Here is a 25,855-nt window from a genome sequence, read left to right on the forward strand (position 1 = left end):
ATAGTTATCCAAGAGGGATAAGTCCCGGCTCTCCAAAGGGAGAATCATGTGGGACGGACCTCACAAGTTGAGGAGGAGTATCTCAACAAACAACAACTCCACGAAGCTCAATGGACTGAGCAAGCGGCGAGGAGTCATCGCATGATCTCGCTCAAGAGAGTGCATTGGTAGATGCATTACGAGATCAAGTAGGGGAGCGACCCAAAGCAATACAAATGAAGGCACACTTGGAGTCGATATGGAGATCAGACTCAAGGGAGGGCTGACTCGTGGAATGATGGGCACGAGGGCCACCATCACTCAATGCAAAAATGAGGAGCGGAGCAACTTGGGTGTAACTTGGCGAAGTACCCAAGCCGCATGAAGGGAGCTAGCATAGAAGATGGAACATGGAGCGGAGGCATAGTGCTTTCCTTGGACAGAGGTCAAGGACATGAACTCTTGCAGAGGCAAGAGCTGGATTATGTTGTTCCATGGGTCATTCATTCTGATGGAACGAATTCATCTTGCATGGTGCCAAAGACGAAGGGAGCTTCTGGGCACATGCACCTTATCTCAAAGGAGCATTTGATGGAGGAACTAAGGCGACTCAATTTGCGGAGGCGAAGTTGGGTTCAGAAGGCCTTAGCATGGGGCAAGAGGACTCAAAGGCGGGTACTCTTGAAGAATATGCTACATTGTTGCCATTCAAGTTGCCATGAAGGAAGCGGTGCGCACCGGCGATTGTGCTGGTAGGGGCAGAGGCCCAGGATCCAGATAATGGTGCACTAATTACAGTAAAGTCGGTGGACTTCGGGAGCTACTAGGCGATGGACTGTCCTAGAGCGGTGCTTCATCTAGGTGTGACCCAAGAGTGGGTGGATGAAGGTCGATTGCCAAAGGAGTGAACAAAATCGAAGGTGGAAGAGACCCTGCGATGTATTGGAAGAGGCCACACATTGAGGGATCACAATTCGAGTTCATCCCATAAGGATCAGAATGTAATGGATATGTCACCAGGAGGCGACATGGTGCAGCGGATCATGGTGGAATAGTTCGTGGCAAATGCGATACACATGACATAGTCCCGTGAGGGACTAGATCATACCGAGGTATGATCGGGAGCTACTGGAAGCTCCACTTCGGTGAACAACATGACGATAAGAAGGGCTATGAATTCAAGGAGCGAAGGTCATGGTACCGCAGAGGCGGGTCTTCCGTGCGTGCATCGAATTTTGCATCGGATGAAAACCTTGGTCATCAGCATATGGGGGCTGGGTTCCACCAAGGGAAAAGTTCGAATGCAAGTATCAGTGAGTCCCATGGGAGGGACTTGATCATACAGAGGTATGAACGAAGCAGTTGGAGAGTTGGACTGCTCCAGAGCTTATATTCGCTTAAGGGAGCCCGGCAAGTCAGAGGACAAGGTCAAGTAAGCGAACATTGCTACCAAGGAAGCTAAGGAGAACAGAATCGATGCAAACCCTATAATGCGATGGCAGAGGCCATGCATGGGAGTTGCAGTCTATCTTTCCATCGACCAAAGGGAGCTGCTTGGAGAACACAAAGGTGTTGAAGCAGGGGGTTGAAAGGGGCAAGGAAGTGACGACGAGTCCAGAGGGACTTAGCTACCCAAAATCAAGCATTAGTTAGAATGGAGGTGGACTCAGAGGAGTGCCACAGAGACATATCTACTGATCGTGAAGAAAAGGGATGCAGATGTGAGGCGAAGGATAGTAGGGCCATGGGCATGGCAGCGCCATGGTACCGCAGAGGCGGGACTTCTATGAAAGTCTTTGATCCCTTGCTCTTATGGAGGGAGAGCACTTGGTCGTGAAAGGGGTCGAGGAGGCGGAGCATGTAGAGGCAAATTCCAACTACCGTGACAAGGTTGAAGGGCAGAGGCCAAGGAACTTCGTAAGACCGGTGTCAACGAGTTTCTCATCAAGATAGCCGAAAGTGAAGGACTTCGGGTCATGCAAGAGTGCATAACTAAGGAACGAAGCAGGTAGTACGCAGTGTTGTACCTTCGCTACTCAGGGGAGTAGGCGGCAGGGTTGATGGAAAAAACGGTACAATCCTAGAGGCGACCAAATCTATTAGAGAATTACTCCAAGTTGGGGTGAAAACTTCCTGCATTCCAGAAGTTCGATGGTATTGAGAAGGTGAATCACAGTAGTTAACTCAACGCAAGGAGTGCAAACACTTCAAGTGCTTCAGAAGTGTGAGCAAAGAGTAGGCGAAGGTCAGTAATCAGCTCGATGCATGGAGTATAACCTCGAGGAGGCGGGCGAAGTCAAGTAACCTTTGCCTTCTCAACTCTTAAGAGAATGGGCAAAACTGAGTGCCCTAATTCTCTTATCTATCTAGCAGAGGAGCTCTACATATGTTCAAAGACCCTTCGAAGATAATAGAAGACAATAGTTGTTAAATCCTCACCAACGGTGATCAGTATTACTGAGAGTAGATTGTCCGCTTCATTTCCCAATGAAATGCCAATCGAAAGCGGAAGTGATGCGAACCTACTTAGATGTGACAACTAAGTGAAAGAAGAGTCAATGAGCAAATTTTGTGGAGGAAGGACCCAAAACTTCAGAAGTTTGCGAGGCGATATTCGTTAAAGCTCCAACAAGCATCCACCTAGTTCAAGTAGCATGAGACATTTGAGAGACTAGCGCAGTAAGGATGGTCTTTTCCTTCATCTGGAGGATCCGCAAGAACCAACAGGGATCAACACAACTCAGCCAACCCCACACTAGAGTTAGAGTCATTGGTGAGTTGAAGTAGCATGGCGGATCAAAGGTTCGACTACTAAAAAATAGCAACGGAGAGCAATTGGGAGCCAAGAGGCGCGTTGCAGCTAGAGCAGAAGATTGAAGACTCAGCAAAGGCGAGGAGTTGCAGTGTCGACAAAGGCTTCGACGAGGACGTCGAAGGAATAAGTGGGGGAGAATGTCACGGACAAACTTCTAAACAGGATGTTTGATGTAATCCTTATGAATGTCCGTGTCTTTTGGTATATTAATACTTTGCACAGTATGTAGAGAGACGACCGAAGGCTTAATAGTCCCATTTTAGTTAGGTTGGTGGTCGTTTTAGGCTTGTAAGTAAAGGTTGTCATGTGGATACGTGCGAGAGATTTTTGATCTATAATGGACCATTTTACCCTTTGTTGTGTAACTGTTCAGAGCTTGTAAAGTCTGTTTGTAATTTGCATTGTCTATGAAGTGTTTTCGGAGATGTTTGCTTGTAGATCCCGAGTGAGGCGTTTTCTCTATCTTGTTCTCTCTTTTGTGGGTTCTAAGGGACCATGGGAGGCTTCGGGGAGGCTGACCTTTGCAGACGGACATGCAAGGGTGCCGCATGACTCAGGCAAAACCAACTAAGTCCGTGACAATAGTTCGACTACACATGTGCATGAATAATATGGTGTCGTTTTGATGAAGTTGGAGGTCTTTTGAGGTCATTGTGGGTGTGCTTATTAGCTCCAACGATAATATGAACGAAGATCGAGGTTGAGTGTGAGTTTTCTGATCTAATCCCTTCGACGTCTAAGTTAGTTTTGAAGTGAGGTGAAGTAAGATGGAATCGATAAAAAGATAACCGACCTTGATTCGCATGTTAGAGATAGACTTTTATATCGGGTAAAAATAAGATGAAGCATTTTAGATAATATATTTTAAGAGGTAACGTTTGTTTTGTACTAATGTTCATGTGCACGAATCAAGGATGTAAGTCCTATCTCTCCTATGTCACCTTGATTATCATGTGTTAGATGATGATTGATTAATAATATTTTACTTACAACTATATATATATATTAAAAAATTTTAAAATTTCAATATATGAGAGGAAACTGACCGTTTCTGTGAGTTTATCCAAACTCACAATTTCTATACATAGTATCCACTCACATTCAATAACGTAAGTATAGAATAATTAAAACCTAATTTCAATAGTTGTTTTGCTTGATACATAAGTTTTTACATATTTGGATTTCTTGTTCTTCAACCATACTGATTTTATAAATCCAAAAATATTTATCAATCTCAGTATTTCTTTAAAGAAAAAATATATATTACTCGACTGAGAAAAATACAGAGGAGCCTTTCACATCAAAATGCAAGAGCTAATCGAAGTCCGGCTGGTTCGGACGGGAAACGAGACGGACCCGAAGCTTACCAGACTCGGACCCTTTCTGCAAATCCAACGGCTGACATGCCCTTTGATCTTCTAGCACTAATTTCTTTGATTCACATAGAGATCTCTTTATATGCTCGAGCCCCAAAGGAATTATATCTTGCTATCAGATTCCTAGTTGTGTCCGCTCTTCCTTCCGGCGATGGACGGCCACCAAGCCCCTCGCAAGGGCGACGACGCCGACGACGATCGCTGGAGTGACGCCCTCGATTGCATCCCCTCTCCTCTCTCTCCCGCCTCACCTGCGGCACCTGCCGCTGCCCTCGCCTCCCTTCCGGCCCCTGTGGAACCAGGCGAGCCGGACGACGCGGAACGGCTCGCGACCAAGCCTGACCTCCCTGACCCTTCCTCTCTCCAAACACCCGACGTAATGGCGCCCGCCGTGGCGTTGGCCGCTGCCGACGAGCTTCCGCCGTCCTCTACCTCCACCTCCTCAGACGACGACGATGACGCCTCCGCCCGGAAGAAGCAGCGGCCTCTGTCCTCCTTCGTCTCCCTATCCTCCTCCTCTGCCGCCGCCGTGCCGCTCCCGCCGCCGCCTCCTCCCGCCGCCACCACCGCCGCGAAGAAGCCTAAGAAGAAGAGCAACAATGTCTGGTCGAAATCCACCTCGCGGAAGGGAAAGAAAAAGGGGAAATCGGGCAACAACCACCACGCCGCCTCCGTGGAGGACACTGTCCTCATGACCCCGGTTCCCCGGTTCCCGGACAAGACCGACGACACCCCTGAGGCGAAGATATGCCTGTCGAGGGTGTATAAGGCGGAGAAGGTGGAGCTCAGCGATGACCGGTTGTCGGCCGGCAGCACCAAAGGGTACCGCATGGTCCGGGCCACCAGAGGGGTGCAGGAGGGTGCGTGGTACTTCGAGATCAAGGTGGTGAGGCTGGGTGAGACGGGGCACACAAGGCTCGGGTGGACGACGGAGAAAGGGGACCTCCAGGCACCGGTGGGGTATGACGGGAATAGCTTCGGTTATAGGGACATTGATGGCACTAAGATACACAAGGCACTGAGGGAGAAGTATGGGGAAGAGGGGTATACTGAAGGGGATGTCATTGGGTTCTACATTAATATTCCAGATGGAGCTTCGTATGCACCGAAGCCTCCTCACTTGATCTGGTACAAGGGGCAGAGGTACGTGTATTCGGTTGATGGGAAAGATGACCCTCCAAAAGTTGTGCCAGGTTAGCTCTTCCTCTCAATAGTTACAATATGAAGCTATTTTGCTTAGGCTTCTATTTGCTTTGCTTATTAGTTTTCTTGGAAGCTGTGATTACCATCAACCAAAGCAAAGATTATATACAGCATTTTTATTGAGATAACCTTTTGCATGCTTATCTTATGTTTTAACTGTCTCATTGGCTATAAAAAAGAAAATTTAGTCTCCATATGTTTATCTTCTTCATTTTACTGTTATCTGCTTGTCAGGATAATTTTTAGTATAGAATGTTGTTCTTGGACCTCACAGTATAAATTGTGTAGCTGAAGTACTACTTCCCGAATTGAAGTAGTATTTATGTCTGAGAGCCAGATTATGGTTTTATGGTGTAATTCTGTTCTTAACAATCGTATCCTTAATAAGTGTCCGTTAGTTTTACATTGCAAATTTTGTATTGAGTTTGTGTTGATGATAAAGTTCGTTTGGAGGAGGAGGTTCTTGAGTGAGCAGATGATTATTATTTCTTGTATGGCTGATGGAAACAAATGACTTCAATAACGATGATGGAGCTACCAAATTGGAGGATTTTGAGGAAATAAAGAACATTGTGTGGTTGGTGATAAGAAAAATTTATGATACCAGCCTTAGGAATTTTGGCCATGATTCTATGTTCCCTAGTGGATAAAAGTTATGACCAGTTTGCTTAGGTTATCCTAGACTTACATTTCCTGTAATTGGTCTATTTGCATATCAATTTGTACTGGAAATGGGCAATATGCTTAGTTGTAGGTTGATCTTGCTTCTTTCTTATTGTTAGTATAACTTTGCTATCTGTTAAACCTTGTGGGAAGAGCTTATAGTGTATCATAATAATCCCAACTCTTTACGTATTTGCTGATGGATGTTGTTCATACATGAAACATCTGATGATAGAGAGAGCTTTCACATTATTTTTTGGAGTTCACCACATATCTCATCTTTTCCCTCCTTCCCTGTTGTTTTTCAGTGTTCTTCTCTTTTTGGTTGCAATTTTTTACTTGTATCTCATCTTAGTTTCTTTTTTTTTTTTGCTCATGGATGCATCATGTTTTTTTCTTTTGCAATAATATTCTGTTGGACATTTTTAATTTGTGCTGCCTTTCATAAAAACTAGACATGACATGTATGTCATTCAACATAACATTTGTATACCATGGTATTGTGCTAGGCATGTTAAGGTATAACGTTCAGTGAGGCTCAGATTTTGCTTTGTCTCAAATGTAGGCTACATGGCTTCACAAGGCATGCCTTGTGCACCTTGCCAGAATCCCAAGAGTCTGAAAGTGCTTTCACATAATAATAAACTTGTCTTTGACCCTGAATGCCCCCAAATATTTCTTACACTTAAGTGATATAGGACTGGAATCTATACAGTTGAATTATTGCCTTTTTGCAATTTACACCAGTTATTACTTGAGCTAAAAGATACTTTCTTACAATTATTTGCATATATTGGTGGTGTGGAAATCTTGATTTTTATTTACTTTATTCTTAATATCTTTTTCATAGAATTTTATATAAGACTAACTGGTTGCTTGAGGATGACCAATCTATCACAATTTTGTTCTTTATTTCTCAAGACAATGCCTATAATTCCAATTGAAAATAGCCTGAAAGACATTGTCTAAATTTTGTTTTCAGTTCTAGAAAGTTGTATTTTCTCCTCTCTCTCTCTCTCTCTCTCTCTCTCTCTTTTCTTTATTGTTCTGTTATTGCATTATGATCAATTTTCGGACAGAGAAGTAATTCAAGATAAGCATCATTGGGTTTTTGGTAGGCCTGGTTAAGATAGGAATAGGACTCATGCTGTGCAGCTGGGAAATAGTATATTGTTATTATGAAATGGGTAGTTTTGTGGCTGAGTATGGTTTTCTTGGTCATCAGGTCCTGTGATTAGTTTTCTTTTCTGTTTATTCTTTTTCTTGGTTTCTTGACATTTCTCTTTCATTTGTATTTCCCTTTCTCTTTATGGTATTTAAATGTTCCGATAAATCATTGTTGAATCGAAGTTCAAATAACTCACATCTAACCTCATCAGCCCCTATGCTTTCTTAGAAGCTGGTGTTGTAGTTTTGCCAAATGCTGATCATCCTAGAAAACAAATTGATCTGTTAAACACAGACATCCATGAATTCCACACATTGTTGCAATAACCAGGATTTAATGAACTGCAGTTAGAAGCAAATTGATTCAGTATAAGTTATGATGGTTTACAGAAAGTCTTACATTGAGACATAAGTTTTCTCAGGATTTAATTATCTTTACACCTTGGTTTTAATTATTTATTTGTGTCATCCATTTATTTCTCTATAGATTTCTCACTATATATCTGTTAGGCATATTAGAATGGATTTATAAATCCAAATATGGTAGGAATGGTGGCTACACAAAGCCCTATCCTCATCCTTATTCAGGAGCACCAAGGATTGTCAAAAGGTCACAAGATAAATTAAAGAAATTCCTAGCTAAGAGGAGAATCAGAAGGGATAAGAATCATGCATTTGCCGAGAATCTTAATATGGGAAGGAGTAGGTTCCATTGGTCTGATAATGGGTCTCTGATGCTAGGGAGTATTAAAATGAGGTTCCAAAATCAGGATCATGATTATTATTGGTTTGTATTGGAAGGTCAGGCTTTCACCCATGCTAACTCAAAAGTTCCAGTAATAGAAAAGTGAATAATTTTAGAAAGATGAGAACATTTTTCTATCCTTTTCCTTGTCTCTCATCATTTTACAAAAGGGATAAGAATCATGCATTTGCTGAGAATCTTAATATGGGAAGGTGTAGGTTCCATTGGTCTGCTAATGGGTCTCTGATGCTAGGGAGTAAAAGTGAGGGTTTAAATCAGTATCATGATTAGGATTGATTTGTATTGGACGGTCAGGCTTTCACCCATGCTAACTCAAAATTTCCAGTAATAGAAAAGTTAATAATTTTAGAAAGCTGAGAACAGTTTTCTATCCTTTTCGTTGTCTCCTCTCATCATATTCATTCTTTGTGTCAGTAAATGTGGGTAGTGATTCTGCTCCATTATGAATGAAGTCTTATTCTCTGTATTGTAGTATCAAGAGATCATAAATAGGATCAAAGGGGAGATTATAAGAAGAACATTAGTAAGGCAAATGTTATAGAATAAACTTGGACATAACCACTTTCAAAAAAATTGATGTTTTGTTAAATTTTAATGTAATTTGTGCATCTAGTTGATCTATTGATACAATAAAATAATTATCAAAAACCTTTTAGATGGGAGATGCTCCCAAGTAAGGTTCGTCGTACCATGGCATACCGCTCGGTATGGGCGGTACATCGGTACACTCTAATGTACTATGTGTTGATATGTTCGGTACAACTCGGTACATATCGTACCGATAGCTGGTCGGTATATCGGTATGAACCGGTAAGACGAACCATACTCCCAAGATTGCAATGTCAGCTGGCCGCATTCATGAGCCACATAAAGAAAAGGGGAAGTTTCTCTGATGTGCTGTGAATTTGAGTTATTGCAAGAATAGGGTATTTGAATTCAATTTCATGATTTGAAGTGACTAAATTCTTGAAGCTAACCCGTCTTTTCTTGGTGGTCTTGTTCATCTTCCACAATTAATGAAACTTGCTGCAGAGTTGCTATACCTTGTTTCTGCATGAAATCTTCACATTTGTGGCAAGATAAGTTTTATGCTTTAACTTCTTTGGAATGTTAAGATCATAATCCCCAAGTTAGTTCCAAGAAGAAATCATAGTTGTTCACAAACAGTTTACAAATTCTTTGTAGTTCTAGTGGTTGGTTGATGGTGTTAATGCTGAACTTAGTGTGCCATGTTGTCTCCTAATTATTTTCAAGTCCTGCAGACATCTTCTGACTAATTCATTTCCTTAATCTTATAACGTTATTAGATAAGTGTAACTAATAGTTAATACTCACTACCATGGTTTGAACTTTGAAATTCTGGGTGGTTATTTACTGGTACCAGGCTGAATAGGCATGCAGATTGGAACTTTTCAGTTTTCACCCAGTTTGGTCCAGTTTACAGGTTACTGCCCTGTAACTTTGAGTTGGGCTTACTGCCCAGTTCTAAGTTATTTTGTGTGTTAAGTTTAGAGTTGGTTTTTAACTTTTTAACACCTTCCCTCAACTGAAATGTGGATTCACCTCACACTGCCTCCTGCTGCATATGCTGTCCACTGCCATCCAGTATTTCTCTTCTCCCCCACCTTCTCTTCCTCCTAGTATGCTCCTCTCCTCCTCCTCCTCATGCTACTACTACTACTACTACTGTGACCCTTTCTCAGTGCCAACCAGTATGAGGCTGTACCATATGTTGATATGCTAGTATGTATCAGATCCATGCCGGTCTGTCTATCAGGGTCTGCAATTGAAATTTTAGGCCCTGCTTATTAGTTTGGAATTTTAGCATGTAAATGTAAATTCTAAACTTGCTCACTAGTTTGATATTTTCGCATGTAAATGTTATCCAATAGGATCAGAATGGTTGATGTCTATGCCTGCACAAATAACCTTATCATTCTGCATGAGTTTCAGCTTCACAGCATAATATAGTATGATGTTCTCTGTGCACCTTATGATGATTCGTCTGGTTGTCCATTTATGCAACCCTGCAGGGAGTGAAATATCATTCTTCAAGAATGGAGTATGCCAAGGTGTTGCTTTTACCGATCTTTTTGGAGGCCGATATTATCCTGCTGCCTCAATGTACACGCTTCCTAACCAGCCAAACTGTGAAGTGCGATTCAATTTTGGGCCTGATTTCGAGTATTTTCCTCAAGATTTCGGTGGCCGTCAAATTCCCTGTCCTATGAGCGAAGTTCCATATCATGGATTTGATGGCAAGGTTGAAGGTCCTGCAGAAAATGGCTTCTCAGAAAAAACAAGTTAACCAAATTTTTTCATCAATTTAACCTTTTATGGACACGGTGGGACATTGTCGTATGTAGTCCGTCAGTTTCACTAATTGCTGAGGTTTAGACCTGCATATGATCCTTCTGCTAATTATCTATTCTTGTGTTGCTTCTGGTGCTGTGTTCATGTGTGCTAAAAAATCTTATACCTGTACTCAGACAAATGAGCCAAACCTGTCATTGTTTGACATTAATACAAGTGGTCAACTCTGTGCTATTGCAATTAAAAAGCTTTGACATCTACTCTCTCTTTAGCAGCCATGTCAAATTGTTTGATTGGCCGTGGTGCAGGGTTGCCGATGACGGATTTGATCACTTTCCTGAGGCAGCAAACCTGAGCTAATCTGCTATCTACAAATAAGTTGACCACTGGGAACTCGGTCAACATGCATGTTACTATGTATATACATGATTATATATTTGTTGTATCTTTATGAATTTACCAGACCCCAGTAAGAAAATATCCTTACATATTTTGATTATGGAACTTTTTCTCGAGTCGTTTAAGATCTACAAGTACAGTAAAGAAATATCCCATTGTTTAACAATGACATGATTCTGTGTATCCAGACTGCCAAATATTGCTGAAGGGAGCTAAACAACAGAAGGAACTTGTCATTTTGTAGGCAATATTAAGGGAGGTATTGCCTAACTTGTAGGAAATGGGATTATGATCTCAACCTTAGGTTGTTAACTTCCCTTCTAGAAAGAGGGTAACTTTTGTTAATACGAGTGAGATGATTTAACTATAATTTTTCATCCCTTTCTTGTGGAGAGAATTTATGGCATTCATATCTCTCCTGTCCCCTGTGATGATAAGTGAATATGGAGTTACTGCATATGGTGCATGTAGGTAAAAAAATGGAGAAAATGAAAGTGAGGCATGCTGGTTTGGCTGCAAGGTAGTGTGGATGCCAAGGATTGGTTCTCCAAATAAGTTCTTTCTTTGATAATTATTTTGGAGCAAGCTACCTACATTGGATTTGCCATCTGGAATCTTTCATTCGTTGCCCGAGCCTTGTTTGGTATTCTGTCCTCTTCAAGATTTGGCCAAGCACACTTTATTTGACTGCTCTTCTGCCACTATGTATTGGGCTTTGATTTAAGAAAAGAACCAGTTGAATTCATCTTTTGATCTCTTTGACAATGGTACTAAGGTGCTTGGCTTCAAATGGTTCCTGACTTGGGAAAAAGGAGGTAGAGACAATCCAATGTTTGATAGCCGACTCTCTTTGGTGTCTCTGGAACCATCAGAATGGCTCCCACCCAGCATTTCTCTCTTTGGTGTTGAGCTACTGCCCCTACCAGTGATTACATCAGTCTTGCACCCAATCCTACCAAGGGGATGTGACAGAGAGAAAGAGAGAGTGGAGGTTACAAGGAAGAAGATGTGGCAGCCTAAATCAATTGAGCTAGTTATGACCAATTAGGTGATGAGGAATGCCAGCGAGTTTTAGTACATCTGTTAGCTAGTTTTGGTCACATACAAGAATCAGCTCAAGTTGGGAAGCTGAATTCAATAGTTTCTGCAAGGAGACCTGTGTGATTAGCTTGCAGCTGATGGATTAATGGAGATAATATTCCTTTCAAGAAAAAAAGAGCCCAAGGTCTATTGAGCCAGTCCTTGTCACTTTAATTGGTTTGAGACATATGGATAACAAGTAGACAAAAGAAGAGTCTCTGTACACGCCAGAAGCATAGCGTGGAAATTGGGGGAGCAGATTGGCAGTTCAAAGAAATTTTGCACGTGTGAAAGCAAAGAAAAAGAAGGATAAAGGTCTAAACAATCATAGCCTTCTCATGGAGTATGTGGAAACTATGTGTCTCAATATTCGACCACATTAATGATAATGATAAAAGTAAGATAATGTAGTAAAATGAGACGACCAAAAGTTACATCGAAAATTTTCCCTAGAAAAAAAATCATATGTCAATGAGAAGATTTCGATATTAAATGCAGTGAAGGGCTCAAAGGGAGTCTCCTCGGAGGAAGAGCACGTGAAAAGGGAGGAAAAAGATAGACGCCACGCAGCCGTCGCTTCTATCCATTTCCTCTTCACGTCAAAGCTTGTGTTGGACCAAACAGATAATATGTGAAGGTGAAGCATTACCAATCTCATGAGGATAGGAACTACATTAATTGCACTCGGAGAAAAGAAAAGATGAGGGAGGGTGTTTGACCAAGCTTTCTTTGGTTCACTTTGATTTCTTTACCTTTACCATATTTTACACCTGAGGATAGATTTTGACATACCATCAGATTATTATTCTTATTTATAAATTAAAAAGATCAAAGATCTAAATCATAGAAATAATTCACTTACTATCGAATGAGATTTTGAATCATCAAAATTTAGTAAGCGATGATTGTGGTAGATGTAATATTTGATTGGTTTGATTTGATATTATCACTACACCAATACTTTTTATATGTGATATTATAATGCAGTGGTTTTTTTATTAAATAATTATGAAGAAAGAAGGAAAAGTAAACTAAGTGAAGCTTTTGTTCAACATGAGCCATATATTACAGTACCCACTGCTCTGTTGGGTCTGCTCTCTGTGTTCACTCTGCACCGCAGGCATTGAGTCCCGTCTTCCCAATGCCCGTTGCTTCCATCTCTCTCTCTCTCTCTCTCTCTCTCTCTCGTATGAGTGGTAACTATTAAGTGCAGGAGGAGATGGGTCTCAAACCCTTCTTCGGTCTGCAAATGATCCCATGGTGCTTCCACGTAGCAGCAGGCGCCACACGCCACTCCTCTTCCTCCTCCTCTTCCTGGTTCACCGCCCATGACGACGACGAAGCTACAGCAGACTCGCCGAAGCCCTCCGTCCGTCTCGTGGGCCCTGACGGCCACATCAAGCTCTACCACTGCCGTGTCTCCGCCGCAGAGCTCATGGCCAGCCACCCCCTCCACCTCCTCTGCCGCTCCGACGCCTTCGTCATCGGCCAGCCCCTCCCCGCCCTGTCCCCCGACGACTGCCTGCTCCCGGGCCACACCTACTTCCTCCTCTCCTCCCACTTCTTCCACTCCGCCCTATCCTTCGCCTCCCTCGCCTCCTGCTTCGGAGCCTTCAAGCAGCGGGGGGGCGGCGCCGGCGCCCCTCTCCCGCGGCTCATCGAGATCCAGAAAACGGCCGCCGGCAGGCTCCAGGTCCGCGTGTCCGAAGAGTACCTGGATTGCCTGTGGAGATCGGCATCGGAAGAGGAGGCCATGGATAGGAGAGGGAGGAGAGTGTGCACCACCGAGGAGTTGGCGAAGGATTACAAGCAGTTGGTGAGCTGCCGCTCCTGGAAGCCGAAGCTGGAGACGATCAACGAGGCGGAGCGGAGGAGGAGGAGCGGCGGTGCCCCTTTTGGTGGGATTGGCAGAAGGAAGAAGCGTGCCCACCGCAAGAACAACCACCACAACAAGGAAGACACCGGCTGACATCAATTCCTCTGCTGCTGAATGCATATGCACTTCCTTCTATCTTTCATTGTAACACACATACATATCCCATCAACATTATTGCAAACAACACCATGAGACACAAAACGATTGCAAGTTCACCAGTTCTTAGTCGAGAGAGAGAGAGAGAGAGAGGAACGCAGCGTGGTCGTCGCAGGAGCGGACAGAAGAGTGGTCAGACTGGTCGTCCCCTCTTCCTCCGTTACTGCATTCAGAGTCGTCGAATTCCAGCACGTGCGACGGTGACTGCGTTGATCTCTTAGTTCCGTGTTTGGACTTTGGTTCACTATCCAACCACAGCACATTGCGATATGCAATCCAAATCTCAATCGGTGGCGTATCTATTTAGTTCGATTCTCGTTTATTAGATTAGGACTTTTGACTAGAAGGCGATTGTTGATCCGATCTGCAGACCATAGTGTTAGAAATTATTGTCAATCCTATCTGATTCGTGATATGACCTCCCAAATTGTTTTACTCGTTATCAGCCTCGTTTGATTTTGCAGAATTATTATATAGAGTCACATATGACAGAAAATATTACATAAGAGTTTTCGATAATTTTTCTGAAAAAGATATATTTTATTTTTTCCAATGATGCCTCTGTCTTTCATACTCCTCGATGTATCTGAGTGAGGGTGACAACAACGATAGACGAGGGTGAAGACGATAAATGATAAATGATAACGAAGGATATTATGAGTATTGCTATAGAAAATATGGGTATCATAGAAAAAAAACAAACACATTACGAGAAAAACCAACAATGAGAAATATTTTTTAATAAAATCATCCTATAATTTTTACCATAATTATATCCTTCCTATTACTTTAATTCACTTTAAAGTTGGTAAATAAAAATATTACGATGTTGTTGAAAACCATTATAATCAGTTTGGTTTAGTGGGTTTCAGTGTATATAAATATATCATAATTAGATTTCTAAGGCCTAAAGCGTTATTTGGATGCTCTACAGGGATAAATATGTAAAAAGACATAATAATATTTTCAGATCACATGATGCGTTTACGATCAAATCAATCCATCAATCCTGATGCATTCATCATTCCCTAAACTCCAGAGGTTCTTCCTCAGACTCCATTCCACTACCTCAAACCCTAATCCTCCCTCCTCCTCCCTTTCCCAATGGCTTCTCCTATCCAGCTCCATCTCCATCTCCATCTCCATCTCGACCAGTCGCCACCTCCGCCAATTCCTCGCTCGCGCCATCGCCGCTGGCCTTCTCCGGAACAGCCACCTCCATCTCTGGAACTCCCTCCTCCACTCGCTCGCTCGCGGCCCCAACCCCGGCCTCTCCATCTCCCTATTCGATCTGCTCCGAAGAGCCGGCGTCTACGTCGACAATTACGCCTTCACCGCCGTCCTTAAAGCCGTCGCCGCGTTCCCACGCCCCAAGGAGGGCGAAAATATTCATTCTTTGAGCCTGAAACTTGGGTTCGAAAGTGAAAACTTCGTTCTCAACTCCCTCATCCATATGTACTCTGTCTGCGGCTTCCATGTCGCTGCAAGGAGGGTCTTTGATTTGGCCGAGGATTCCGCCCGTGACGTGGTGTCCTGGAGTAGTATGATATCGGGGTATTTGCAGGTCGGTTTGTGCCAAGAAGCGTTGTCGGTCTTTGGGAATATGGTCCGTAGATCAATCACGATGGATGTAATCACTCCAGTGAGTGCGTTGATTGCTTGTGGGAGGATCGGAGCGATCGAGCCTGGAAGAAGGATCCATGCCCTGGTTGTCATCTATGGTTTCGATCTGAACTGTTTTTTGGGCTCTTCTCTGATTAATATGTATGCAGGGTGTGGCTATATTGAGGATGCTCGCAAGTTGTTCGATCGAATTCCTGAAAGGAATGTTGTCTGCTGGACATCGATGATTTCTGGGTACACCCAATCGGGTCAGTTCAGGGAGTCCATCGAGCTGTTCAGAGAGATGCAGATGGCTGGAGTTAGAGCTGAAGATCCCACCGTAGCTTCTGTCGTGTCATCTTGTGCACAGCTGGGCGCTCATGCACAAGGAAGGAATATCCACAAGTATTGTGATGTGAACAATATAGGAAAACTCCTATCCGTGAAGAATGCTCTAATTGATATGTACTCAAAGTGTGGGGACATTCAGAGAGCTTTCGAGGTTTTCCAAGGACTTGCCCAGAAGGATGTAATTTCATGGACTGTGATGATATCCGGTCTGGCATTGAATGGATATCCAAAGGAGGCATTGGATTTGTTCTCGGAAATGGAATTATCAGATGAGGCCATGCCAAATGAGATTACATTCCTCGGGGTTTTAACTGCTTGTAGTCATGGAGGGTTTGTCGACAAAGGGTACCACTACTTCAACAAAATGGTACATCGCTACGGACTCATGCCTCAAATAGAGCACTATGGATGTATAGTTGATCTTCTTGGTCGTGCAAATCTTCTGGAAAAGGCAAAAAAGTTCATCAAGGAAATGCCAATTAAACCTGATGTGGTCATTTGGCGATCGCTGCTTTTCGCTTGTCGAGGTAAGGAGAATGTCAAGCTAGCAGAATATGCAGCAGAAAAAATTCTGGAATTGGAGCCAAGGAGGTGTGCGGGGCATGTTTTGCTGTCAAATATATATGCTGTTTCATCAAGGTGGAGTGATGTGAACAAGGTCAGAGGAGTTATGCGCAATTGGAGCATACATAAGATACCAGGGTGCTCTTTCATTGAATTGAATGGAATAGTGCATGAGTTCTTAGCTACAGACAGATCACACCATCAGTCAGATATGATATATGAGTTTCTTTGGGTGATCCATGGACACCTATTTTCGGAATCATACGATGAGTCCTGTCTTTCAACATGGGAGGGACCATGAATCAAACTTGATGAAAAGTACAAGGTTGTGAATCATGATCTCACCTTTATTAGGAGCTAGGCATTTTTTGATTAATCAGGAAACAAAGGAACCTTCTTCTTTTGTTTCAGTGGTTAGGCACTAGGCACATCCGGCGAAGAGGCAGCCCCCTCTGCCGCTGCCGCTTGAGGAGATAGAAGATCACAGTCCTAGAGAGTAGGAAGAGGGAGGATGCCAAGGTGATGCAAAGCTAAGGGAGCAAGAGAAGCCCAGCAGTGGATCATCATAAGTTTCACAGAACTCGGAACGGCTGCCTGGTCTATTACTTTGCTTCGCTTGCCTGTTGTATTTCAAGGTTAGGTTTCCGTACTCTTGATACCTGATCATGCAGTCTGCAATAGTCTTGCAAATGTTTACACAATATTGGAGTAGTTGACCTCGACAACTTTCGTAGGATATATGCTGTTGATAGGGGCAACGTTCGCTGCCCCATTGACATTTGATATGTCAACACCAGCAGTCAGAAAACGGTAAAATAGACTGATCAAATTTATCATGTAAAACATGATTCAAAATAGAAAATATTTTACACCAGCAGTATCATTTATTTTTACTCTCAAATTATAGTTTGCTTTGCTCATCATATCATAAGTCTGGTTTACTTGGTCAACTGGAACTGGAACTCTATTTTCTTCTTTTTTGGTGCTTACTTAACTTTCAGTCTTGATCAAGTATAAGTCTTAACCAATTTCGAAATTTCTCTATATAGCAGACACCGTTATTACTATTAATTTTCCTTTGGAAGACTATAGCGGCATATTGAAGAAAAATGGATGAACACCATGAATTCATTAAATCATTCTCCTATTCTTGGAGATGGGTGTGTTGAGTTATTTGGGGAAGTATGCAGAAGTAGAATATTTACTTAGTGATGGTCATTTAAGTTCGAAGAGCTGACTCACTTTATGTTTACATGTGTTTGGTAAACTTCATGCCTTGGAAGCACAATAATAATCACCAGTCTAGGAATGCACAGAAAAAGAAACAATGGACTGTCACCTTCCTTTCATCAGAAATAATTTATATTTCAAACAGTAGCACTTAACACTTGATATTTCCCACCCACAAATCTCTACAATCTACCTAAATCATTCTTTTTCTTTCTTTTCTTCACAGTAATGTGAGCCATGAGCGACATACATTTCTAACAAATCAAGGAGTTCCATTGTCTGATAACAATTGCGAAGGATGATAACCACAGTACCTGTGCACAGGTCGAGGACTTCCATTTTGACTGATGCTTCAATTGTGTGTGTGTGTGTGTGTCAACTATCAAAGAAGAGAACTGTTCTAGTTTCTTGACATTGTTTAGTTTAAGAGCATGTACATTGAAGAAGCATGTTGGGTTTAACATGTACAACTGATGCAATACACAGACCTCCCCATATCTGTCTTTATTTCCTGCAAATTAATAATAACTTCTTGTTACATGTCATGGATGAGAATACTGAGAGCATAAAGTCCAGGTACAGTAAGACAAATAACTTGTTTATCTAACTTAAAATGAAATATTTAGAACAGCTATGGGGGACTTTGGCTTCATAAATGAAGAGGTTCTCAACTAGCATAATGGAAAAGATGAACTACATATGAAAAGCATTTTCAGGTTCTGTTGAGAATGATACTTTGCTTGAGGTGATCAAACAATAGTAGGATGGATGGAATAAAAATATATCTCCTTGTAGAACTCCAAGTATCATGTGGGAACAGTACATATTTCTATGTATTATGCTTTGGCTGATGTGAGGAATGCTTCTTACCATTCTTTCTATGTTTACATGTTAAGCCATCTATTTCTACTTATCAATAACCAATACAACCATAAATGTTAGCAGTGATAAAAAAATACATAAACTTAAAAAATCAAAAGAAGCACAAACATATCAAGGAAAAAAAAAAGATTAATTGAATGCATTATTGTGTCAAAAGTCCTATAAAAATTGAACTCTCTTCTGTAAAGCATCCAAAATAAAAAAAGGATGCTTCTGGTTAGGGATTTTTCCAATGGGCTTGTTGCATTAAACCCAATTTCTTGCCTAGATATTCAAGAACATTGCACAGGAATGAATCATCATGATCTTAGAGAATATTGGTGCATACCAAGGGAGTTTAAAGGTGTCTTTCCACCGCCCCTGCTTGAGACAAGTGGCATAAACTTTGTCGAGCCGAATAATTATTTCTGAAAAGGTTGGTCTCACTACAGGATCAGGATCCCAACATTCTTCAATTAATCTGCCAAAAAAACAAAAAAAAGGGGACATAGTTTAGACACTATTTGTTCATCATGAGATGCGAATGATTTGGTGAACATCTGTGTAACCACTGAAAATAACAAAGACATGGAAGAAAATTGTATGATGATCTGATCCCTAACTTTGCTCGGTTCATCCAGGCGTTTTCATGACATGCATTTTTCCAAGAGAAGCTGGTAGTTGCAAAGCTTCTCTGGTCTTTCTCTAGACAGGTAGCATAACATGTGCAGAGTTGTCGTTAGTGCTAGCATATAAGGCCGAGATAATAGTCTAAAGCAAAGGCATCAAAATAATTAGATGAAGATATGACATCCTCAAGATATGTCAGAACATGTCATATTGATACACATATAATACTAACATGGAGATTTTTTGTTTTATGGGGGTGTAGTAATGAATTATCAGCTATCTACCAGAATTTATATGAAGTTAGAATTTTGGACTTATAATTAGAAGTCGATCGAAATGGGCCAAAATATATCGAACTTAGTCAGAATGTTTACTTGGAAATATAATAAAAAGAGAATGGGAGAAACAGAAGAAAATGCATTGACTTTAGCAATATGTCAAACTTACTCTTTTACATCTAGAGGATAACCTTTTGATTTGTTCTTCATTAGGGGTCTCAACCCATCCAAGCAAATCATTCTAGCAGCTTCTTCTGGGCCCTTTGGGTGAAAGGCTGGTGCTCCTTCAATCATCTGAAACCATCAAGAGAGTATAAAACAATCAAAAAGAGGAAAAAAAATAATATTTACTATTGATAAATTAACAATTCATATAACACCAAGACATAAAATTACAGTCGATCTTTCATTGTCCATTTAAAATGCAAGGCAAAGTTTTAGGCCAACTTCTTGTTGAACCTGCCATTATCTTCCTCCCAACTTTCATATCCCTCTTAAGCACAGTCTCCAGCAGAACTGTTGAAGAGGATGCCTTCAACAAATGCAAAATGCATGACAACATGTATCTTGCACATGAAACAACCTACTTTCTATATCCAGCTTTCCTCATGGTATGTTGCATTGTGAGAAGGAAGACCTCTTCAATAGATAATGACTTTAATGTTATTAACTTCAGCAGAGACTACATAATGAAATCTATTGACATTATTTATTTGAGGTTCATTTGATATAAAATACAGTCAAGATGTAAGGTGACAATATGTTGAAAAGTTTCATATTTGCATAGAGAAAAGCAAATTCCCACAGCAGCTCCACGAGGTTTTTGTATATGCTGTCTGATGGGTATGACTTTTCTACAAGAAGTCAAAGATGCCAAACCTGTTAAAAAGAACTTCCAATCTGTCAAGAGTCCTCAATACCGAGCCAATTATCACCATATTCTTGCTTTCTCTATCTCTCTCCTTGTTCCCATTCTCCCTAACGTTCGCTAGGAACAAAAAACAAAAAAACACGTCTGCTAGGAACATGTATGCCCTGATGTAAAAAATGAGAACCCAACAGAGACCATCCGATCGACCAAATGTGTAGCACAATCAACTATTTTAGCCATCTTTTGTAATTTATATTGAATATAACATAATTTACCATGGTCCATGGTAAATATGACTCAATAGTCAGACTACAATTAAAACCACTTCATGAGGTTCCAAGATGAATAAATAATTTAACAAAAACTAGCAGAAAATTGTCCAAAATATGAAGATATTTCCATGAATATTTCAAATATAGGAAAACAATATGAACAAGCTAGTTGATGCCTGATGCCAAGTACCAGTTAGATACTGTGTAATGGTTCACACATAATACTAGTTTGCTCTGCTACATATTAGTATAAGCATCTGTTAAGAGATTGATATTTTTTTTCTCCTTCAGTGTCAAAAAGTGACATTTTTCATTATAAAACACTGAAAACTATTAGAAGAAAGTTATAGCTTTACGAACCTCATAAAGAATGAGACCAAAGGAGAATGCATCAACACTTCTGTCAAATATTTCGTCCCTGTAAACCTCCGGTGCCATGTACAAACCTACCAGAAGACATTGTTACTTTTAAACTGTAAGAATATTGATTCAAACAAGCATCAGACTCTTGTCCAGTGCCTTTATAAAAAAAAAATATGTACATTTATTTAGTGAAGTAATGAAGTGATACAGAGTTCATTCTTTTATTTTCAACAGTGAAATACATAAACTAATACATACAACCATTGCTTGTCATGATACAGTTCAATCTTCAATAGTAACAACATTGCAGCTAGAGATAAACAATAATCAACCTAGAAAATTTGTTTTAATGCTTCTTATTCTATTGGATAGTCTTGAACATCACTGCTCTCATAATTTGGTCTATCCAATAGCTAATAAAAGAAACCAACTTAGACATCAGTAAGCAAAATTGGTTGTTTGTTGTCATCTACTCTATAATCTAATCCAAGTCGAGAAAAGAACATTAAGATAAGAGAATCATTTTTTTAATTAGGAATGCTAGAATGGGAAAGAAATAACTGAAAAAAACCCAAATGAAGGCAACAAGAAATAATATCGAGCAAGTGCAAAATGCATATCAAATATGAACTAGTATGTTTTCTTATTTTGGATTGTTGCACCCAATCTTTATGATACATGAATTTTAATTTGCTTTTGCTCTATTCACCAGTTGATATTTATAATAATTAGATTCTCGTAGATTAAGCATGCCAATCACTTTTACTTCTTTATTCTTTTTCACAAATAATTTTTAACTTATCAGTTGTCATTATCTCAGAAGAATCAATGTCAAATAGAAATTCGATGTAATTTTCCAATAAATCTGCTTCTGGTCCATTATTTAGAAGTGCATCTGTCATCCAGATTCACAAATATGACATTTAAAGTAACTAAGATGATTATTATTGACTTCAATCAAGTAAATGATAATTTACTTATGGAACCGGATTCTTGAATAGAATACTTTGTACTTGCTATTAGGGAACTACTCAAAAGAGGATACAGATACATTTCCATTCAAGAAAGAAAGAAAACAGCAGAGTATATTATCATATAGTGCTTTAAATTAGTCCTTGGCATACAAAGCAAAGCTAGTTCAAAAATACATTAAACACATTCCACTCATAGAAGTATCACTTAAAGTACATAACAATGTACATATGGAGTAGCAATAAATTTTTCACACTCCTAGAGGGAGCTTGGTCTGTCAGATTCTGAATGCTGGTTGAAAAAGCAAAAGGACTTACTCAAGTTGTCAATTTGAGCTTTGGAATCTGCCAATTTAGCTTTATTAGGTGAAATTTTTGATAGGTTGACTAACCCAAAGCCTCCAACCTTCAATTGTCCACCACAATCGAGCAAGATATTTCTGGCACCTTACCAAAACTTTGAATATTAAAGTACAGTACATGAACAAATGATCAAATTAAATCGCAATGCATGATATATATGTATGAAAATGAGCTCACTTCCTCATTGGTCCATCTTACTTTGGTTTTAAATTGCAGTGAATGATTGGGTCTGGTTTACATTGATGGAGATAATTCATTCCCCTGAATATGAAGCAATAGCCACAGCATCAGAAACACTTTTCATGTTACTGGAAACAAAAGCCCTTGTATAGATTCAGATACATGCAGTGAAACAGGAGCATTTGATACACTCTGCACTAGTTTTGGTGATATTAGCCTGTAAGAATACCACACATTATTTTTGGGAATATCTACTATATGCTAACTATATCATTGGTTTTTAACACAACTAAGTGCAGTTGTTGTTTAAGGTAATTGAGTGCATTGTTCCTCCACATTTCTCAACATAAACTGCATATCATCACATCTCTTGCAATGAGTACCAAAAGTGAACTTTGCTTCTTTCTAACTAATATATTGAATCTGCTCATGACAATCACCATATGGCCAAAAAAATCAAGTTCAGATGAATTTATAATTTTGGGCATCATAGTTGCAACTAGTGCCCAATCCATAATCCTTTACGTTCAGGAAAAAGCCTGCTGACATTGATGGTGCTTCTGCTGTTATTGGTAATGACTGTACGTTTAAAGTTCCGTTTATTAAGTACAAATGAGCATAAAAATATACAAAAGGAAGCAAATAATAAACAAGACGTAGTCATGGTGTCCTTGCTAGTGTAGCTCATCACAGTCGGAAAGATAGTTGCACTTTCTCTCTTAGGTATTAGCCAAATCATAAAGTTCGATTGGTGGGACGTTATGTAAGATAAAAATTCCACAAGTTTCTACAAACAATATCACTAGCTTTTTCAAATTCCTAAAAGTGCAACTTCAAATATCAAAACAAAATTTATAAGCTACAGTTTCATAACCAACCTTGCAGCAAGCAATTCTAAGGAGTTTACTATTAGCTTTGGACAAACTTTGAAAGTAGTTTGTTGCATACCTGGCAATTTCAAGAGCATATCTAATAACTTTATGGGGCTGCAGACGTCCTTTCTTGTGAAGGTAACTCCCTAAGTCACCCTGAGTTTTCACAGAGAAGAGAATCAAAACATAATGATTAAAAAACTAACATGGTACTCTTGTAGATAAAAAAATGTGGATAACTTCCTGATGAGATAGAGTCATAGACAATAGAAAGGCAAGAGTGATTTATTTTGCAAAAATCATAAGGCAATGAACATGTGAAGGTATGGTAAGTTGAAGAATTGGAGTAGTCCATAGATTACTTACTTTTGGATGGTACTCCGAAACAATCATCATTGGTATATTTTGGGTGACAGCTCCTACAAACTGAATTACATTCGGATGACGGGCCCTTTGTAACAGATTCAGTTCATATTTGAATGCATTTCTGCAGATGAAAGACATCTTAATAATGTACAAAACAAAGCAAAACAAAGAACAGAGAATATGCAAGAAATGAAGTCTATAAACAGTTTCTATTAGTATGATATCAGGGACAGACAGAGTCAGGACATCAGAGAAAGCCCTTCTAGTGGTGCTGAAAAATCAGGTAAGTGTCTTATGGGACAATCACAACATTCGAATTTGCTACACAAAAAGATATAATCAACTCATAGTTCAGGAGAGTTTGACTCAGAACAATTTCAATAAATAAAAATGACCTACCACCTATTCTTTTATACAGATAGGAATAACTATCTTAAAGCTTAAAAAGAGCAGGTTAAGCAGTTACACTCTATCTGGGTCTGAATAGCTTTCTCTGTCAAGGATTTTCACAGAAACCTTTGTACCATTCCACTTAGCGACTTGGTAAGTATCCTGACAAAGTGTTGAAAAAGGAAATAATGAACTTCCATCAATCAATAAAAGAATTACCATATGGCTTAAAGAAGCATCAATAAAACGATGACCAAGGAATCAATAAGGAGAATAATGCAGCTCTATTGCAAAATTAAATTCAGTTTATATATCTTGAATCTAGAAGAACAGGCATGAACTAAACTATGTGGTATCAAAAAACTACAACACCAAAGAAATGATGTTTTCCTGCAACCGCCACTTTCTGGTACCTTATTCCAAATATTAAATCCAATATTTTGTATGCTTTATTGACCTGCTATTTCTTATCATATATGTTTTCATCAGCATATAAAGCAGCCATATAACCCTCATATGTCGCTACAATTATCATTTAGCATCTTTTTCTGTCCAGACCATAATTTCAAATGATTCACACTATCTTTATCATCAGATTCTCCTGTCCAAAAGGATAGAAACATAACATCGCGATAGAAAATAGAAATGGATAACTGCCATATTTCTATTTTCTGAAAATGTAGCATATAAGCTAAATATGTCATTCATGTTAGACACTTAGGTGTAGGCAAAAGTCAGGAAGAACATGCCTTTAGGACCTCTTCACCTCGTCGGAACTGAAGCTCCCCTGGATTTAGCTCATACTCTGGAACTTCTTGGGGATTTGACACAGCCATGGGAGTCCTCCTGGTTTTCTGGAGACATCAGGAGAGAAATTGAGGAGGTTCTTGCTCCTATTAAAAGAAATGGTTTGGTAGGAAAAAGAAGAAATACCGGGACTTTGGCTCCTCGAGCTTTCAAGATGCTGTACACTTCAACGTTGCCGTAGTACTTGGCATCTGCAGCAGCCTACGATGCAATAACCAGGTTGTGAACGCCCTATTTTCTATCAGTCGCAATAGGATTTATCCAAAAGCATGTTCTAACACTAAACGAACACATGGAAGCATATGAGATATCACAAGCAGCAGAAAGATAAAGATTTTTACCGTGCTGCCCCACCGATCCCTGGCATCGATGTTGGCTCTCCAGCTCAACAACAGCTTCACGACACCGATATGTCCCTCACACGCCGCTATATGTAGCGCCGTCCTGCCGTCCAAATCGATGCTGTTCACGTCGACGCCATTCTCCATGAGCTCCTCCACCCCCTTAGCGTCCCCCTGGCACGCCAAGAACAGCAGCTGCATGGTGGAGTCGAGGTTCTCCGGCACCGTGAGCTCCTCCCTGGCGGGGCTCCTCGTCCCACGGTTCGGATCTAGCGAGGACTGCCGCCCGAAGCTAAACCTACTGACATTGCTAAGCCGCGGGTCGAAGGAGAGGTTGCGCTTGAAGCTAAACCTCCCGCTCCTCCTCACAGAACCCCCAGAGAGCTGCCGCGAAATGCCGCGCTTGAGCTGCTTCGCCGCCTCCATCTCCGTCGATCTCCTCGTCCCCGAAAGCAGAGCCTCCAACTCCCACCAATTACCAAGAACAAACACGAAAGGAAAAGTGGGGGAGTTGAAGATCACATCCTCCACGGTGGTTTCGGAAGGAGATCAGAGTTACACCCCGGTTTCGATCCAGAACCGGGGAGACGATTGGTGAGTGGAGGGATGGGGGGATCGAGGGGAAGGAATTGGAGGGAGGTGGAGAAGAAGGAGGGGAAGGGAGGGAATGGGGGCGGATTTGGGGGTGTGGAGGAAGCTGCAAACCCTAGTTTTCCGGAGAAGAGGACAGCGAGGCCGCCTTTTATCGGA

General features: G+C 40.7%; 4 protein-coding genes across 5 annotated transcripts; 3 read left to right on the plus strand and 1 right to left on the minus strand.

The window, feature by feature from the left end:
- Positions 1-4,272: 4,272 nt before the first annotated feature.
- LOC135643980 (protein TRAUCO-like) lies at positions 4,273-10,412 on the plus strand. Its single transcript, XM_065161311.1, has 2 exons — positions 4,273-5,363; positions 10,003-10,412. The coding sequence occupies exons 1-2, from the start codon at positions 4,322-4,324 to the stop codon at positions 10,275-10,277; spliced, it is 1,317 nt and encodes a 438-aa protein (XP_065017383.1). The 5' UTR covers positions 4,273-4,321; the 3' UTR covers positions 10,278-10,412.
- A 2,568-nt stretch (positions 10,413-12,980) lies between these two features.
- LOC135645710 (uncharacterized) lies at positions 12,981-13,730 on the plus strand. Its single transcript, XM_065164352.1, has one exon. The coding sequence runs from the start codon at positions 12,981-12,983 to the stop codon at positions 13,728-13,730; it is 750 nt and encodes a 249-aa protein (XP_065020424.1).
- Positions 13,731-14,788: 1,058 nt separating this feature from the next.
- On the plus strand, positions 14,789-18,085 carry LOC103993504 (pentatricopeptide repeat-containing protein At1g31430). 2 transcript variants are annotated; one of them, XM_065164002.1, is made up of 3 exons: positions 14,789-16,635; positions 16,722-16,945; positions 17,767-18,085. In XM_065164002.1, the coding sequence occupies exon 1, from the start codon at positions 14,806-14,808 to the stop codon at positions 16,609-16,611; it is 1,806 nt and encodes a 601-aa protein (XP_065020074.1). In that variant the 5' UTR covers positions 14,789-14,805; the 3' UTR covers positions 16,612-16,635; positions 16,722-16,945; positions 17,767-18,085. The 2 variants fall into 2 exon arrangements, with proteins under 2 accessions (XP_065020074.1, XP_009411868.3); XM_009413593.3 differs by having other exon boundaries at positions 14,789-16,945.
- Positions 17,913-25,826, minus strand: LOC103993505 (integrin-linked protein kinase 1-like). Its single transcript, XM_009413595.3, has 12 exons — positions 25,106-25,826; positions 24,891-24,965; positions 24,707-24,811; positions 24,034-24,119; positions 23,568-23,688; positions 23,278-23,357; positions 22,348-22,410; positions 22,105-22,226; positions 20,813-20,898; positions 19,479-19,603; positions 18,751-18,882; positions 17,913-18,051 (listed from the first exon to the last, which is right to left on the minus strand). Exons 1-12 carry the CDS (start codon positions 25,529-25,531, stop codon positions 18,045-18,047), a joined length of 1,428 nt encoding a protein of 475 aa, XP_009411870.1. The 5' UTR covers positions 25,532-25,826; the 3' UTR covers positions 17,913-18,044.
- Positions 25,827-25,855: the final 29 nt, after the last annotated feature.

This window comes from Musa acuminata, chromosome BXJ3-8, assembly GCF_036884655.1.
Source record: "Musa acuminata AAA Group cultivar baxijiao chromosome BXJ3-8, Cavendish_Baxijiao_AAA, whole genome shotgun sequence".
NCBI lineage: Eukaryota > Viridiplantae > Streptophyta > Magnoliopsida > Zingiberales > Musaceae > Musa > Musa acuminata.